Source organism: Procambarus clarkii, chromosome 4 (assembly GCF_040958095.1).
Source record: "Procambarus clarkii isolate CNS0578487 chromosome 4, FALCON_Pclarkii_2.0, whole genome shotgun sequence".
Classification (NCBI taxonomy): domain Eukaryota; kingdom Metazoa; phylum Arthropoda; class Malacostraca; order Decapoda; family Cambaridae; genus Procambarus; species Procambarus clarkii.
The window spans coordinates 46,715,389-46,733,317 of NC_091153.1; the positions used below are offsets into that span (position 1 = coordinate 46,715,389).

At 50.5% G+C, this 17,929-nt stretch overlaps 2 protein-coding genes across 7 annotated transcripts in view; both read right to left on the reverse strand.

Moving 5' to 3' along the window:
- LOC123749556 (uncharacterized) overlaps positions 1 to 10,739 on the reverse strand; it is a 16,749-nt gene extending 6,010 nt beyond the window's left edge. The window contains exon 1 of the mRNA XM_045731655.2: positions 10,606 to 10,739. Coding sequence (XP_045587611.1) covers positions 10,606 to 10,666 — 61 coding nt within the window. The 5' untranslated portion in view covers positions 10,667 to 10,739. The remainder of the gene's footprint in view (positions 1 to 10,605) is intronic.
- The window catches only part of LOC123749572 (apolipoprotein D), a 48,861-nt gene continuing 40,966 nt past the window's right edge, over positions 10,035 to 17,929 (reverse strand). For 3 of the 6 annotated variants that reach the window (XM_045731753.2, XM_069334458.1, XM_069334449.1), the window contains 5 exons: positions 12,676 to 12,814; positions 12,231 to 12,355; positions 11,977 to 12,065; positions 11,319 to 11,429; positions 10,035 to 11,041 (listed from right to left, as the gene is read on the reverse strand). In XM_045731753.2, coding sequence (XP_045587709.2) covers positions 10,896 to 11,041; positions 11,319 to 11,429; positions 11,977 to 12,065; positions 12,231 to 12,355; positions 12,676 to 12,814 — 610 coding nt within the window. In that variant the 3' untranslated portion in view covers positions 10,035 to 10,895. The remainder of the gene's footprint in view (positions 11,042 to 11,318; positions 11,430 to 11,976; positions 12,066 to 12,230; positions 12,356 to 12,675; positions 12,815 to 17,929) is intronic. The other 3 variants (XM_069334468.1, XM_069334456.1, XR_011230074.1) reach the window with 2 other exon arrangements.

Below are 17,929 nucleotides of genomic sequence, written 5' to 3' on the forward strand. Positions count from 1 at the left end.
GTGCTGTAGGGCACCTGTACGGTGCTGTAAGGTAATGTACGGTGCTGTAGGGCCCCTGTACGGTGCTGTAGGGCACCTGTACGGTGCTGTAGGGTACCTGTACGGTGCTGTAAGGTAATGTACGGTGCTGTAGGGCCCTTGTACGGTGCTGAAGGGCCCCTGTACGGTGCTGTAGGGCCCCTGTAGGGCGCTGTAGGGCTCCTGTAGGGCGCTGTAAGGTAATGTACGGTGCTGTACGGCCCCTGTACGGCGCTGTAGGACCCCTGTACGGTGCTGTAGGGCCCCTGAACGGCGCTGTAGGGCCCCTGTACGGCGCTGTAGGGCCCCTGTACAGTGCTGTAGGGCTCCTGTACGGTGCTGTAGTGTAACACTGTAAAAGTGTTTGGGTTAGTTTATTTAAAATATATATAGAATATGAGTCACAGACAGGGATTTGGAAAGGCGCCAGTTGTCTGCCTGAGATCTCACACCTCAAAGCGTTAATGACCTCAAGTGACCTGAGGTCAGATCATGAGAATTTCACCTTGCTTCCGCTAAGCTCTTAATTGTAGTCTGGTAGCCTTCAAACAAGCCGACGTTTGAGGAGTGGCTTGGTAGTGCCGGAGGCTATCTACTTGTGGGCGGAGTTAGCTACTAGGTTCCCCAATATAAACTCGGAGAGCTATCCAGCATGGAGCATTAACAGACAGAGCAGCAGACGAGAGAGAGAAGACGTCCCTACCAGGGAGGTTGTCGGCCGGCAGGGGCGAGACAGTCTCTGTCAAGCTACAGACCCCCCCCCCCTCTCTATTCAACTTAGACTCAGTACTCGGTGAGTGAACATTAAGGTGACTTGGTCGTGTTTACATATGTTGTGTGATGATCAGGGGCAGTCAAGTTGTAGGGTTCTCGAATTCTTGGATGATGACTCACTTTGCATATTAAACTGGAACATTTTAATTTAATTGCTAAATTATGATACTTCATGGGAAATATAATTATGAATTTATTATTTAAATTGTGTTTAACTTTGTTCCCTAGAGCTTTGAGTTGAGGTGAGAAAGCCTCTATGGTTACTGTTTTCATGGTTTAGAATGAGTAAATGATAAAGATGGGAACTACTAATAATGAACTCATGATAACATCTTTTGAGAATATTGTGATACAGGCAAGTTCCATTCCTTGTCTCGTATGTAATGATCATGAATGGATGGTGGCAGCATTTCGTCTTCTACTATCTACTTTCTACTTCTACTATCTACTCTTCTACTTCTACCTATCTACACCTCTCCCTCCACCCCTCTCTAAACTCTCACTTTCAACTAATGACCCTCCTCGCTCCTCCCACCTCTCTACCTCTCACCCCAAACCCTCACTAATTACTTCACTTTTCATTTCTTTCCTTTCGTTTCCTCTTATACGTTTGTGGCAATGATTTTGTATTCTAGAGTTCTCTCTAGAGTTTCGGGTAGCTGATCCAGTTACGACGCCTTGTGGTCTTAGTACCTAGGTAGTCAAATACCTAGGTTACAAGGTGTTGAACGAGAGAGGTTGCCTTAGGAACTCTGGAGGGTGCTCTAGAATAGTTAGCTAACTGGGGACGGGATAACGGACTAGAGAGAGCTGTTTCCCCCGGCCTCGTTAGTTAACTGGGGGGTGGAATAATGGACAAGATAGAGCTATTTCCCCCCACCCCCCGTTACAATGATGGCAGCGGTGTTGAACAATGTTGTAGGTAGTTGGTGTTCTTTTAACATTGTTCAGTCCCACGTGTCTTTTTGCCGCTCAGGCGCTATCAGGGAGATCTTGACAGGTGTTTATTATTCGCGATTTAGCGAGCTTTGTTCAGGTTAGGAGATGGTGATTCTCGGGTGTTGTGTTTAGTGATTTTGTGAGTTTTGTGGTATTCAGGGAATGTTCACCAGAACTTGCGTGTGTAGTGATTTATGTTAGTGATAAGATTTGGCGATTTGGGAACTTAGCGGTGTTGGTAGTGCAGGTCAGCTGAGTGTGACAGGTGACCTCGCATGTCCCAGGAGGACACCCAGCCACCGCTGGTCTCCAGGTCAGTTGGGGAGTGGCAGGTGTAGTTCTTAAGTAGAATTTAGTGGTGGTTCTGCTCAGATTATTGCGATCGACTGTTTTACTCCATTTGAACGCAATAACCCGAGGTGTACTGGTCTTGTACAGCATGCTAGGGGGAGCCTTAGTATGTCAGTAGACTTCACGTTGGGGACGCTCGACGTTAGATAGTCTGGTCACAGGGGTGGCAACAGTTTGGAGTTGTTGAACGGCGGAGATGCTAGGGAGACACTCTGGGTCACGTAGGTGGCTGTAGGTTAAGGGTGGGAGTAATGGTTAATTATGTACTTAAGATTAGGAACGGTACAGTTAAGTTTAGGCTAGTGTTTTGTCTATTAGTGTTGATTTTTTTTTTGTGACAAGTTAAAAGTAGTGATGACCTTATTCTCTCTTCTCTAACTTTACTCTGTTACTGTTTTATGTTCCACCAAGTCAATATCATTCAGAGTTAATTGAATTATTAAAAATTGAAGTGTAGTTGTTGCCAGGAGGAGAGCGGTATGATAGGACTGTGTAACCCTATACAAACGACAGGGTCACACAAACATCTTGGGAACACGTATTGTCGCCTTTCTGTTCATTTCACAGGTGGGAGCCAGAAGAGAGGAGAGACGCACATACAGAAGAGGGAGACGGCTGCCTTATACCACACTCACGGCTGTTCCTCACCACCACGACGACCAGCCCCTACCTGGATGTCAGGGCCACCACCACCACCACCACCCCAGGGGACCCCAAGATGCAGCCCTCTCGGTCGGTCAACATTGGTCTACCCAGTGGACCCCAAGACGGACGGACCCCAGTGGACCCCAAGACGGACGGACCCCCAGTGGACCCCAGGTCGTTCTGCAGACGACCCCAGACGACCCAGTAATGATGGAAGAGGAGCAACAACGACTCCAGTCTGTCCCACCAACATCGGTCTACCCAGGATGGACCCCAGGACGGACAGACCCCCAATGGACCCCAGGTCGCTTGTCAAAGACCCATGGGAGGAGGAAGAGAGAAGAAAGAAGAAAGAAGAGAGAAGAAAGAAGAGAGAAGAAAGAAGAGAGAAGAAAGAAGAAGATAAGCCAAGCTGAGACACGATACCTAGTGTCCCTTGCTGGTGTCAGCATTATTGCATGGAGCGTAATTGCAAGACAGGATCGTTTGCCTTGACTGGCCGCCCCTCCTACAAGCATGTTGCTCTGTTGAGTGATTCTTCCTGTGTCATGCGGACTTGATGTGGCTGTCAGAAGTAGCTCTCTGAAGGAGGCGTGCTGGAGCAACAGGGAGGAAGAAGAGTAGGATGGGATTTCTACTGTTGGCAACTATATGAAGGTCTCGAAACTTGTAGTCCCTATAGCTGTGAAGAACCCCAATATACGTCTCTCATGGTGACTGACGTAGGGCCAATTACAGATCAGCTGGGACAACCGAATTCCACGGTCCTGTGCTCAGTTCAAGTAGTAACGGCTTTCGGGTTGACCAAGTGTTGTTGTGCGTTAACGACGGAGAAGCGACGGAGGCAGTTGTGTTGAAGAAATGTGGTACAGGATTATCTACAAGACCAAGCAGTGACGTCGCCCAGCCAGAGACAATGGACGTCTGTCTACATATTTCATTTTTTAGAGTAGGATGATGTATAATTGTTTAGCTAGGATGTATTTTTTTTTTCGTTAATAAAGTTGTTGCACACAGCTAGCTTGCTTTAGCAGTGTTGCAAAAACTTTATTTCGGGGAGAAGGGGAGATGTAACACTGTAAAAGTGTTTGGGTTAGTTTATTTAAAATATATATAGAATATGAGTCACAGACAGGGATTTGGAAAGGCGCCAGTTGTCTGCCTGAGATCTCACACCTCAAAGCGTTAATGACCTCAAGTGACCTGAGGTCAGATCATGAGAATTTCACCTTGCTTCCGCTAAGCTCTTAATTGTAGTCTGGTAGCCTTCAAACAAGCCGACGTTTGAGGAGTGGCTTGGTAGTGCCGGAGGCTATCTACTTGTGGGCGGAGTTAGCTACTAGGTTCCCCAATATAAACTCGGAGAGCTATCCAGCATGGAGCATTAACAGACAGAGCAGCAGACGAGAGAGAGAAGACGTCCCTACCAGGGAGGTTGTCGGCCGGCAGGGGCGAGACAGTCTCTGTCAAGCTACAGACCCCCCCCCCCCTCTCTATTCAACTTAGACTCAGTACTCGGTGAGTGAACATTAAGGTGACTTGGTCGTGTTTACATATGTTGTGTGATGATCAGGGGCAGTCAAGTTGTAGGGTTCTCGAATTCTTGGATGATGACTCACTTTGCATATTAAACTGGAACATTTTAATTTAATTGCTAAATTATGATACTTCATGGGAAATATAATTATGAATTTATTATTTAAATTGTGTTTAACTTTGTTCCCTAGAGCTTTGAGTTGAGGTGAGAAAGCCTCTATGGTTACTGTTTTCATGGTTTAGAATGAGTAAATGATAAAGATGGGAACTACTAATAATGAACTCATGATAACATCTTTTGAGAATATTGTGATACAGGCAAGTTCCATTCCTTGTCTCGTATGTAATGATCATGAATGGATGGTGGCAGCATTTCGTCTTCTACTATCTACTTTCTACTTCTACTATCTACTCTTCTACTTCTACCTATCTACACCTCTCCCTCCACCCCTCTCTAAACTCTCACTTTCAACTAATGACCCTCCTCGCTCCTCCCACCTCTCTACCTCTCACCCCAAACCCTCACTAATTACTTCACTTTTCATTTCTTTCCTTTCGTTTCCTCTTATACGTTTGTGGCAATGATTTTGTATTCTAGAGTTCTCTCTAGAGTTTCGGGTAGCTGATCCAGTTACGACGCCTTGTGGTCTTAGTACCTAGGTAGTCAAATACCTAGGTTACAAGGTGTTGAACGAGAGAGGTTGCCTTAGGAACTCTGGAGGGTGCTCTAGAATAGTTAGCTAACTGGGGACGGGATAACGGACTAGAGAGAGCTGTTTCCCCCGGCCTCGTTAGTTAACTGGGGGGTGGAATAATGGACAAGATAGAGCTATTTCCCCCCACCCCCCGTTACAGTAGGGCCCCTGTACGGTGCTGTAAGGTAATGTACGGTGCTGTAGGGCCCCTGTACGGCGCTGTAGGGCCCCTGTACGGCGCTGTAGGGCCCCTGTACGGCGCTGTAGGGCCCCTGTACGGCGCTGTAGGGCCCCTGTACGGCGCTGCAGGGCCCCTGTAGGGCCCCTGTACGGCGCTGTAGGGCCCCTGTACAGTGCTGTAGGGCCCCTGTACGGTGCTGTAGGGCCTCTGTACGGTGCTGTATGGCCCCTGTACGGTGCTGTATGGCCCCTGTACGGCGCTGTAAGGTAATGTACGGTGCTGTAGGGCCCCTGTCCGGTGCTGTAGGGCCCCTGTACGGCGCTGTAGCGCCCCTGTACGGTGCTGTAAGGTAATGTACGGTGCTGTAAGGTAATGTACTGTGCTGCAAAGTAATGTACGGTGCTGTAAGGTAATGTACGGTGCTGTAGGGCCCCTGTACGGTGCTGTGAGGCCCCTGTACGGTGCTGTAAGGTAATGTACGGTGCTGTAAAGCCCCTGTACGGTGCTGTAAGGTAATGTACGGTGCTGTAAGGCCCCTGTACGGTGCTGTAGGGCCCCTGTATGGTGCTGTAAGGTAATGTACGGTGCTGTAAGATAATGTACGGTGCTGTAAGGCCCCTGTACGGTGCTGTAGGGCCCCTGTACGGTGCTGTAAGGCCCCTGTACGGTGCTGTAAGGCCCCTGTACGGTGCTGTAAGGCCCCTGTACGGTGCTGTAAGGCCCCTGTACGGTGCTGTAAGGCCCCTGTACGGTGCTGTAGGGCCCCTGTACGGTGCTGTAAGATAATGTACGGTGCTGTAGGGCCCCGGTACGGTGCTATAAGGCCCCTGTAGGGCGCTGTAGGGCCCCTGTACGGTGCTGTAAGGCCCCTGTACGGTGCTGTAAGGTAATGTACGGTGCTATAGCGCCCCTGTACGGTGCTGTAAGGTAATGTACGGTGCTGTAAGGTAATGTACGGTGCTGTAAGGCCCCTGTACGGTGCTGTAAGGTAATGTACTGTGCTGTAAGGCCCCTGTACGGTGCTGTAACGTAATGTACGTTGCTGTAGGGCCCCTGTACGGTGCTGTAAGGTAATGTACGGTGCTGTAGGGCCCCTGTACGGTGCTGTAGGGCCCCTATACGGTGCTGTAAGGTAATGTACGGCGGTGTAGGGCCCCTGTACGGTGCTGTAGGGCCCCTGTACGGTGCTGTAAGGTAATGTACGGTGCTGTAAGGCCCCTGTACGGTGCTGTAGGGCCCCTGTACGGCGCTGTAAGGCCCCTGTACGGTGCTGTAGGGCCCCTGTACGGTGCTGTAAGGTAATGTACGGTGCTGTAGGGCCCCTGTACGGTGCTGTAAGGCCCCTGTACGGTGCTGCAAGGCCCCTGTACGGTGCTGTAGGGCCCCTGTACGGTGCTGTAGGGCCCCTGTACGGTGCTGTAGGGCCCCTGTACGGTGCTGTAGGGCCCCTGTACGGTGCTGTAAGGTAATGTACGGTGCTGTAAGGCCCCTGTACGGTGCTGTAGGGCCCCTGTACGGTGCTGTAGGGCCCCTGTACGGTGCTGTAGGGCCCCTGTACGGTGCTGTAGGGCCCCTGTACGGTGCTGTAAGGTAATGTACGGTGCTGTAGGGCCCCTGTACGGTGCTGTAAGGCCCCTGTACGGTGCTGTAGGGGCCCCTGTACGGTGCTGTAGGGCCCCTGTACGGTGCTGTAGGGCCCCTGTACGGTGCTGTAGGGCCCCTGTACGGTGCTGTAGGGCCCCTGTACGGCGCTGTAGGGCCCCTGTACGGCGCTGTAGGGCCCCTGTACGGTGCTGTAGGGCCCCTGTACGGTGCTGTAAGGCCCCTGTACGGTGCTGTAAGGCCCCTGTACGGTGCTGTAGGGCCCCTGTACGGTGCTGTAGGGCCCCTGTACGGTGCTGTAGGGCCCCTGTACGGTGCTGTAGGGCCCCTGTACGGTGCTGTAGGGCGCCTGTACGGTGCTGTAAGGCCCCTGTACGGTGCTGTAGGGCCCATGTACGGTGCTGTAGGGCCCCTGTACGGTGCTGTAGGGCCCCTGTACGGTGCTGTAGGGCCCCTGTACGGTGCTGTAAGGTAATGTACGGTGCTGTAGGGCCCCTGTACGGCGCTGTAGGTCCCCCTGCACGGTGCTGTAAGGCCCCTGTACGGTGCTGTAGGGCCCCTGTACGGTGCTGTAAGGTAATGTACGGTGCTGTAGGGCCCCTGTACGGTGCTGTAAGGTAATGTACGGTGCTGTAGGGCCCCTGTACGGTGCTGTAAGGCCCCTGTCCGGTGTTGTAGGGCCCCTCTACGGTGCTGTAAGGTAATGTACGGTGCTGTAAGGTAATGTACGGTGCTGTAAGGCCCCTGTACGGTGCTGTAAGGCCCCTGTACGGTGCTGTAGGGCCCCTGTACGGTGCTGTAGGGCCCCTGTACGGTGATGTAGGGCCCCTGTACGGTGCTGTAAGGTAATGTACGGTGCTCTAAGGTAATGTACGGTGCTGTAGGGCCCCTGTCCGGTGCTGTAAGGCCCCTGTACGGTGCTGTAAGGCCCCTGTACGGTGCTGTAGGGCCCCTGTACCGTGCTGTAGGGCCCCTGTACGGTGCTGTAGGGCCCCTGTACGGTGCTGTAGGGCCCCTGTACGGTGCTGTAGGGTACCTGTACAGTGCTGTAAGGTAATGTACGGTGCTGTAGGGCCCCTGTACGGTGCTGTAAGGTAATGTACGGTGCTGTAGGGCCCCTGTACGGTGCTGTAGGGCCCCTGTACGGTGCTGTAAAGTAATGTACGGTGCTGTAGGGCCCCTGTACGGTGCTGTAAAGTAATGTACGGTGCTGTAGGGCCCCTGTACGGTGCTGTAAAGTAATGTACGGTGCTGTAGGGCCCCTGTACGGTGCTTTGGGGCCCCTGTACGGTGCTTTGGGGCCCTGTACGGTGCTGTAGGGCCCCTGTACGGCGCTGTAGGGCCCCTGTACGGCGCTGTAGGGCGCTGTAGGGCCCCTGTTGGGCGCTGTAGGGCCCCTGTAGGGCGCTGTAGGGCCCCTGTACGGCGCTGTAGGGCCCCTGTACGGCGCTGTAGGGCCCCTGTACGGCGCTGTAGGGCCCCTGTACGGCGCTGTAGGGCCCCTGTACGGTGCTGTAAGGCCCCTGTACGGTGCTGTAAGGCCCCTGTACGGTGCTGTAAGGCCCCTGTACGGCGCTGTAGGGCCCATGTACGGTGCTGTAGGGCCCCTGTACGGTGCTGTAGGGCCCCTGTACGGTGCGGTAGGGCCCCTGTACGGTGCTGTAGGGCCCCTGTACGGTGCTGTAGGGCCCCTGTACGGTGCTGTAAGGTACCTGTCTGTACAGTGATTTACAGTGCTGTAAGAAATCCTACTAGAAATCATAAGGATACTACTAGAAATTGTTGGAATCTTACTAGAAATCGTAGGAACCCTACTATAAATCCAAGGAATCCCACTATAAATCCTAGGAATCGTAATATAAATCCTAGAAATCCTACTAGAAATCATAGGAACCCTACTAAAAATCCTTGGAAACTTATTACAAATCCAAGGAATTCTACTAGAAATCCTACCAGAAATCCTAGGAATCCTATTAGGAATCCTACTAGGAATCATACTTGAAATCCAAGGAAACATAATAAGAATCCCACTTGAAATCCTAGGAATCCTACTAGAAATTCTAGGAATTCTAGAAATCCTAGGAATCCTATTAGAAATGCTACTAGAATCCTAGGAATCCTAATAGAAACCCTAGGAATCTTAAATTCTAAGGAATCCTTCTAGAAACCCCACTTGAATTCCTAGGAATCCTACTAGAAAGCCTAGGAATCTTACTAGAACTAGAAATCCTATTAGAAATGCTACTAGAAATCCTAGAAATACTAGGAATCCTACTAGAAACCCTAGGAATCTTACAAAATCCAAGGAATCCTTCTAGGAATCCCACTAGAAATCCTAGGAATCCTACTTGAAATCATGGGAATCCTACTAGAAAAACTAGGAATCCTACAAGAAATCCTGGGAATCCTACTAGAAATCCTACTACAAATCCTAGGAATTCTACTATAAATCCTAGAAATCGTACTAGAAATCATAGGAATCCTATTAGAAATCATGGGAATCCAATTAGAAATCCTTGAAGTCCTATAAATCCTACTAGAAATACTAGGAATCCTGCTAGAATTCCTAGGAATCCTATTAGAATTCCTAGGAATTCTACTAGAAATCCTGGGAAGTTGATTTCTAGGCGATTTCTAGGATTATTTCTAATAGGATTTCTAGGGGATTACTAGTAGGATTTCTAGTAGGATTCACTACACAAGAGAGGTGTAAATCCCGTTACTTAGCGAGGTTTCCTGTGGTCTGCAGTTTGACCACCAAAAAAATCACTCGATAAAAAATCTACCACTATATTGATGGGACCTCTTGGGTGGCTTCAGTTACCATAGAGGTGGCTTCTTCAGCTTCACAAGTCAGTCGGTCAGCGGAGTAGTGCCCGTGTTCTTAGTATTGTTTCTGCTGCAGGAATACCTAAACCAACAATGCTACTTGACAATCATTGAATTGTTTTATTCAATGACTGAATAAACACACAGAAATTGGGTTACAATTCACCCAAACAATTTAAGGTCATGTTTAAAATGATTACAATCATTTTATCCTGTACATTATCTGACTGTTCAACAGTTCCTGTTGCAAAATTATCTATATACCCAAGGAAATAGTAAGTAATTATCAAAAGAAGGCACCAAGCCGGGAAGGCTATGTAGCACCATCAAATGCGCGGGATAATCAGAGGGCGCTAAATATCACCAAGGACGCCAATACGAGAACAAAAACGCATAAGGCGAACGATATCAAAAGTATCCGAGTCACCAAGAATTCTATTGATAAAGGAATAGTAAAAAACGCATTTAATGGTTATATTAGTTTGTACTGAATACTGTGCACCCATTCACCTCAGATGTAGTTTAATGGACTGTGAGTGGGGAATAATGATAATGATTCGGGAAACTTGTTCTCTGAGGGGACGTGATTGGGTGGAAGAGGGGTTGGGGGAGGGGGGGGGGGAGCTGTGTAATGATTTGTTTAGTAGGTGGGGCGGGGGGGGGGGTGAGATATCTGTATGAGACGAGGATACACGCATTGGTGTATGACATACGTATCTAGAGAGATACAATGTGTGTGAGGGAGTATGTGTATGGCGGGGGGTGAAAGAGATGTACATGTAAGGGAGGGGAGGGAATAATGCCCTTAGGTCAGCTGTAGTGCTCCTGGATGTTGTCAAGCGCCTCGTACTACCATTTTAGTGTCTTGGGTCATTAGGAATTCCTGTGATACACAGTCGGGGTTATCAAGGCCAAATCATGTTCGATTCAAATTCTACAATACAATCCATTAATAATGGACTATTACTAGATTTCTACCTCACAAATTCTAATGTTGCCTACAATTTTCAAACAAATTTTACCATTGACGTTTACTTATGTTCGTAGTAGATAAAGATAACATCCTGAAGACCCTTTGGCGAAAGCTGTTGAGCATCTTTGTGGGACTGGGTTGGCCAGTCCGCCACCCTATGCCTGGGGGCAGCACTGTCGACACGTACACTTCTGCCCAAGACGCTGCCTGTCGGAGGAACACCTGTCGGAGGAACACCTGTCGGAGGAACACCTGCCGGAGGAACACCTGCCGGAGGAACACCTGCCGGAGGAACACCTGCCGGAGGAACTCCTGCCGGAGGAACTCCTGCCGGCCGGCCCTTCTACAGTAGCTAGAGGGGGCGTCTGGGACACCAGTACTCCTGCTTGGTGGGCATGTATTGGCTGGAATCTACGTTCACCGCCTTGAGCCACTCCTTCAACTGGTTCAAGAAGTTCTGGGGTACCGTCGGGTACCGGGAGAGAATCCACGAGAACTCTGAAGAACAATGACAAAATTACTTACAGGAAAATACATTTACTAACATTTTTACAAGTACAAAATAGACTACAATCTAGATATACAAAACCTAACATAATTGTGTTTATGGACGTTACAATCACTCTTCCTCAGAGCTCTTGATAAAGTTCATGTAAACATATGAAGTCTATTGCACTATTGAGCTCATTTTGCTTGCCAAAGGCTTTATAATTATCAAGATCTCGGCACAGATATTCGGGTCAACGACTGATACTCGGCTGAGAACGACACTTGCCATAGTTGGAGCCTGGCGCAAACGACACGCAGGAGTAGACGACGGCGTAGTTGACGTAGTCGGTGATCACCACATTGTAGTTCGGGAGTCCGTCAGTAGTGAAGCTTCCGACTGTGGTAAGATACAAGAGTCAGTTTGGGACACGATTCACAAAACTCTACGTAAATGGGCACCATTTACGAGTCACAAAAACATTACGTGCCCACTTACGAGAGCTTGCACCTCGTAACACTCACGGTGGCGTAATTTATATTTACTTAAGCAGTTCCTGAGAACCCAATTGCTTCGAGGTCCTCTTCAAGAAGTCGTTATTGTTATGGACTAAGTGCGTCAACTCTCGTAAACTTAAGTAAATACCGACTAAGCTGTCGTAATGTGGATAAGAGGAAGTCCTAAGTGGATATGTAGTGTCTCTGAATCCTAACAAGAAGTGAACACGTTTCGAACACGACACATTTTCTACAGGACCTTATCTAATACGTAAAGTTGCTCACATGTAACTGCACAATTTCGCAACAGTAGAATAATGAGCCCGTATGACCGTTCACAAACAGTTATATACAGGAATAATACCGTTCAAGCAGGGACCATTCAAGCTGGACTGCACATACCCTTTAAGCTCAACTAATTCTTACACTTGGTAGTATACGAGTCTTACCAGGCGAGTCGGGGAAGTTTACCACGAGTTTCCCTTCAGTTGGGTCAGGTCCGGGAGTCCCAATGCCACTGAGGGAGTCCAGTCGTCCCCTGTCGAAGAGTTGGAGATACAATGGACCGTTTTCTCGACGGTAAATAATGATATTAAGTTTGATACCGCTGAATTCTGTCGAGACACACACTCCAGGGGCCTGATATTGCCGTTACTGCGTCACAAGCTGCGTGCTGACAACAGGAACAGCCGTTGCTACTTACTTTACCAGCTGGGTGTTGACAACGGAGACGGAGCCGTTAGGTAAGAGGTCGTAGTCAGCCGTTACACAGTCGCCGCTCTGGAAGGGGTTGAAGAATCGCTCGATCTCGTACCATCGTCCAAGGTACTGCCCAGAGGAATAATTATATTTATTACCTGTAGTCATAATCACCGTAGGGCCCAGGCACGCCACCGTAGGGCCCAGGCACGCCACCGTAGGGCCCAGGCACGCCACCGTAGGGCCCAGGCACGCCACCGTAGGGCCCAGGCACGCCACCGTAGTCTTAATAGTGTAGTCTTAATAGTGTAGTCTTAATAGTGTAGTCTTTTTAATCAAATTTCTGTTTAAATAATAACAAGGGAAGACGTATATTCAGTGGAAAATTGTTTGATTATAAACCATCAAAATCGATCTATTATGTTCATTAATGTGTTTGTGGTTCTCACCTGGTGAATATTGAAGTTCCTGATGACGGGAACGATTGGGCAGCCCGAGGGAGGAGGAGTCTGGGACAGTACGCCGCCTACACACACCACCACCACCACCAGGGTCACAAGTCTCGCCACAGGAGCCATAGTATACCTGCTGTGTGAAGTGAGAGAGTAGGTATACTCCCAGAGTCTACTCCTAGTATACCTCCAGCATCCACTCCTGGTATCCAAGTCAAATTTAAGTCGTAATCAAAGAAAATATAATTAGCCTTCTATACATAAACAAAATCACTTTGAAACTAAATAGCTTGGTATATGTCGAAGAAAACGGGTTAATTTAAATAACTAATTAAATAAAATCACTACCTACAGCTGACCAAGACACACTTGGAAGAAATAGTGAACAAAAACAGTGACGTATTCTTATAACGAATGAAAAGAATGTGATGACACATTCACCAGACAGACAGACAGACAGAGAATTATCAGGGGGAAAGCGCCAAGCCATTATGACTATATAGCACTAGGAAGGGGGTCAGGATAAGGATTTGCGATGGGACGGGGGAAAGGAATGGTACCCAACCACTTATGGACGGTCGGGGATTGAACACCGACCTGCCTGAAGCGAGACCGTCGCTCTACCGTCCACCCCAAGTGGTTGGACACATTCACCCTCGAGTCATCTGTGAGAACTTTCTCCGCCCGCGAGCTCCGTCTGGTGCTCTGGTGACGTTCAAAGCTTCGTGAGTGTGTGTGTAACCGTCTCCAAGCCTGTTACTGTAGAGCCCTAACACCTATACCCAGCGCTAGAGCCTACAAGCCGTCCCAGGAACAGGTTCATCACTAACATGGCCGCAGACTGAGTGTTCCAATATCACTCACCGTCCTTCACGGAGCATACGACAATAATTGTATAGTATCGCGTATGATAATATCTTCAGTTATCTTGGAGTCTGGATGGTGCAGAACGGGAGGATGGGGAGGGATAGGGAGGAGGAGAGACGAAGGAATAGATGAGGGAAGAGGAAGGAGAGAGGGGGGGGGGAGAGACAGGGAGGGAGGGGGGGGAGAGAAAGGGAGGGAGGGGGGGGAGAGACAGGGAGGGAGGGGGGGGGGTGAGACAGGGAGGGAGGGGGGGGGGAGAGACAAGGAGGGAGGGAGGGGGGGGAGAGACAGGGAGGGAGGGGGGGAGAGAGACAGGGAGGAGGGGCGGAGAGACAGGGAGGGGGGGGGAGAGACAGGGAGAAGGGGAGGAGGGAGAGGGGGGGAAGAGACAGGGAAGGGGGAAAAAGACAGGGAGGGGAGGGGAGGAAGAGACAGGGAGGGGAGGGGAGGAAGAGACACGGAGGGGAGGGGAGGAAGAGACACGGAGGGGAGGGGGGGGGGGAAGAGACAGGGAGGGGGGGAGAGACAGGGAGGGGGGGAGAGACAGGGAGGGGGGGGGAGAGACAGGGAGGGGGGGGAGAGACAGGGAGGGGAGGGGAGAGACAGGGAGGGGGGGAGAGACAGGGAGGGGGGGGGAGAGACAGGGAGGGGGGGGGAGAGACAGGGAGGGGGGGGAGAGACAGGGAGGGGGGGGAGAGACAGGGAGGGGGGAAGAGACAGGGAGGGGGGAAGAGACAGGGAGGGGGGAAGAGACAGGGAGGGGGGAGGGGAAGAGACAGGGAGGGGGGAGGGGAAGAGACAGGGAGGGGGGAGGGGAAGAGACAGGGAGGGGGGAGGGGAAGAGACAGGGAGGGGGGAGGGGAAGAGACAGGGAGGGAGGGGGGGAAGAGACAGGGAGGGGGGAAGAGACAGGGAGGGAGGGGGGGGGAAGAGACAGGGAGGGAGGGGGGGGGAAGAGACAGGGAGGGAGGGAGGGGGGAAGAGACAGGGAGGGAGGGAGGGGGGGAAGAGACAGGGAGGGAGGGGGGGAAGAGACAGGGAGGGAGGGGTGGGGGAAGAGACAGGGAGGGGTGGGGGAAGAGACAGGGAGGGGTGGGGGAAGAGATTTACTTCCATCACCACCCATTAGAAGACAAGGGGGGATGGCTAACAAACTAAACAGGTGAAAGATGGAAATGTCTAGGATAGGCTTTGGATAGGAGTAAGATTAATGGATAGGGTGGAGATGGGGAGAAACGATAGACTGGGATGGAGGAGGGACCTTGGGGTTGGTGGATAGACGGAGGTGTAAACATTTTGCAAGGACGGAACATGTTGGTTGGAATAGCCTTGAGCGTAGTAGTTACCTTCAGTGCGGAGAAGGAAGGGGGGGGGGGAGTATGACCTTCAATAGGTGGGGGGAGAGTGGGGATTGCTTTCAGTGAAGGCAATATTATTATGTTCAGTTTACTGTTCAGTTTGCGAGGCTGTTTGTCTGTCCAGTCGTGGTTTAAACTTGTGAGGTGCTCTTCCTTCCCGTGAAACCTTAACAGCTTAATACAGCGCACTGTTGTCCCCCTCTGACGATATATAATTCCAGGAAGCTTAAGCCCTGCTAATAGGTGCTTCGCGTGTACTAGTTAACTACATAATTTAGCAGTGATTAACTTTAATACAAACAAACGCATAGTCTTGGGAGTCACGCTAATACTCGCACGAAACTTAGAATCCCAAAACACATGAGATTTGAGAGGCACAAACCACAAATATATTAGTCAAGAGAGGCAAGGCGCGCACCTCGGCTCACTACCTACCTTGCGACAGCGCGTTGAAGTCTCCAGGTGGCTGGCCGCCTCGCTGCCTTTTGTACACTCCTGCTTATCTAACTCCCACGATGCCAGTTATGGCTTTTGTGGACGCTGTGTTTTGTCAAATTATACAAGACTTATATGACAAACATTTACGATAATGCATTACTGAAGCTACAATTGTATTTGAGGTTATGGATTAACATTTTTAAAATAGCTGAAAAATTCATACACTATTATTACACACGTTGACAAGCGGCTTAAATATATACAGCTTAAAGACTGGAACTCCAAATATATGCAGTTTCTTTATTAGAAAACTAAATTAAGTTATATTTGAGATAAAACATTAATAATGCAGATATAAAATTCGTTAGGACTTCCTCGGTTCCTGGTTCGCAAGACTAACATGAGTCGCAGATTACGTGATCAGGGAGCTGTTATACCAGTCAACTGATGGTTTAGTGGTGTCACCACTTAACCAGGCGAGCGCGCGTACTCAAACATCCTCATGCACTAAGCTTGCGTGAACACACACACACAAACACACCCACTGTAATTTTGTGGAGAGGGTTCGATTCCCGCACAAGGCAGAAACAAATGGGCAAAGTTTCTTTCACCCTGAATGCCCCTGTTACCTAGCAGTAAATAGGTACCTGGGAGTTAGTCAGCTGTTACGGGCTGCTTCCTGGGGTGTGTGTGTGTGGTGTGGAAAAAAAATAGTGGTTAGCAAACAGTTGATAGACAGTTGAGAGGCGGGCCGAAAGAGCAAAGCTCAACCCCCGCAAACACAACTAGGTGAATACAACTACCGATAAACCCAAGTTACCAACCCCTTCCTTGGGCAAAACACCCCCCAACACCACCCCCCACACAACACCCACCCCAACACCACCCCCCACACAACACCACCCCCCCACACAACACCCACCCCAACACCACCCCCCACACAACACCCACCCCAACACCACCCCCCACACAACACCCACCCCAACACCACCCCCACACAACACCCACCCCAACACCACCCCCCACACAACACCCACCCCAACACCACCCCCCACACAACACCCACCCAACACCACCCCCACACAACACCCACCCCAACACCACCCCCCACACAACACCCACCCCAACACCACCCCCCACACAACACCACCCCCCACATAACACCCACCCCAACACCACCCCCCACACAACACCACCCCCCACATAACACCCACCCCAACACCACCCCCCACACAACACCCACCCCAACACCACCCCCCACACAACATCCACCCCAACACCACCCCCCACACAACACCCACCCCAACACCACCCCCCACACAACACCCACCCAACACCACCCCCCACACAACACCCACCCCCACACAACACCCACCCCCACACAACACCCACCCCAACACCACCCCCCCACACAACACCCACCCCAACACCACCCCCCACACAACACCCACCCCAACACCACCCCCCACACAACACCCACCCCCACACAACACCCACCCAACACCACCCCCACACAACACCCACCCCCACACAACACCCACCCCCACACAACACCCACCCCAACACCCCCCCCCACACAACACCCACCCCAACACCACCCCCCACACAACACCCACCCCAACACCACCCCCCACACAACACCCACCCCCACACAACACCCACCCAACACCACCCCCCACACAACACCCACCCCCACACAACACCCACCCAACACCACCCCCACACAACACCCACCCCAACACTATCCTCACACAAACACCAACAAGCCAGGCATGTTTAAGCATCAACTCAGCTTGGCATTACAGCGCCCTCATATCAGTCCCCACATGCAAGCTCTCGTCTTGAATCCCACCACAAAGTTTACTAAGTCCCGAACACGCATGCACAGCTAATTTACAACATTAAGTAAGGCTGGTACCTGCTCAACCAGACTGTGATTCATACGTCAGGCTGCGAGCACCCGCGTCCAACAGCCCGGTTGACCATTCCAGCAACCAAGAGACCTGGTCGAGGACTGGGCTAGGCACACACACATAAGAGGGAGGACATGACACACAAGGACCAACACAAGCTTCTCTCCACAAACACTCAAGCTGGAGACGAGAGATGGAACATAATGGATGTTCTTTGTAGTACCAGCGAGGCCAGAAGTTATGAAGCTTTACCGCAACCAGTTACGAAACCTGTCCATCTTAAGTCGATTGTCTTGAGAATGGTCCAGGACGGACCGAAACGTCGTCGTCCCTTCACCTTCTAGTGTGTGGTCTGGTCAACATACTTCAGCCTCGTTATTGTGACTCATCGCCTGTCCATCTTAATTCAATCATGGAGGCTTTGTGAACATTTATAAAACAGTTATGAACTCTGGCACTACGAGCTTGTTCACAACAATAATAACCTTGGGTTGTGGAGTCGTGATGCTCGTAAACTGTTTAATCAATTTAAAAAAAACCTGCTATGATCGAGAAAGATGAAGAGGTTTCGTAAGTAGACTTGTAAATGCCTAACGCATCCTGACTACCGAGAACCGTGATTACAGCAAGTACAAAAACCTTGGTTGAAGTTTCACTCGTTATCGAGCCCAGCGT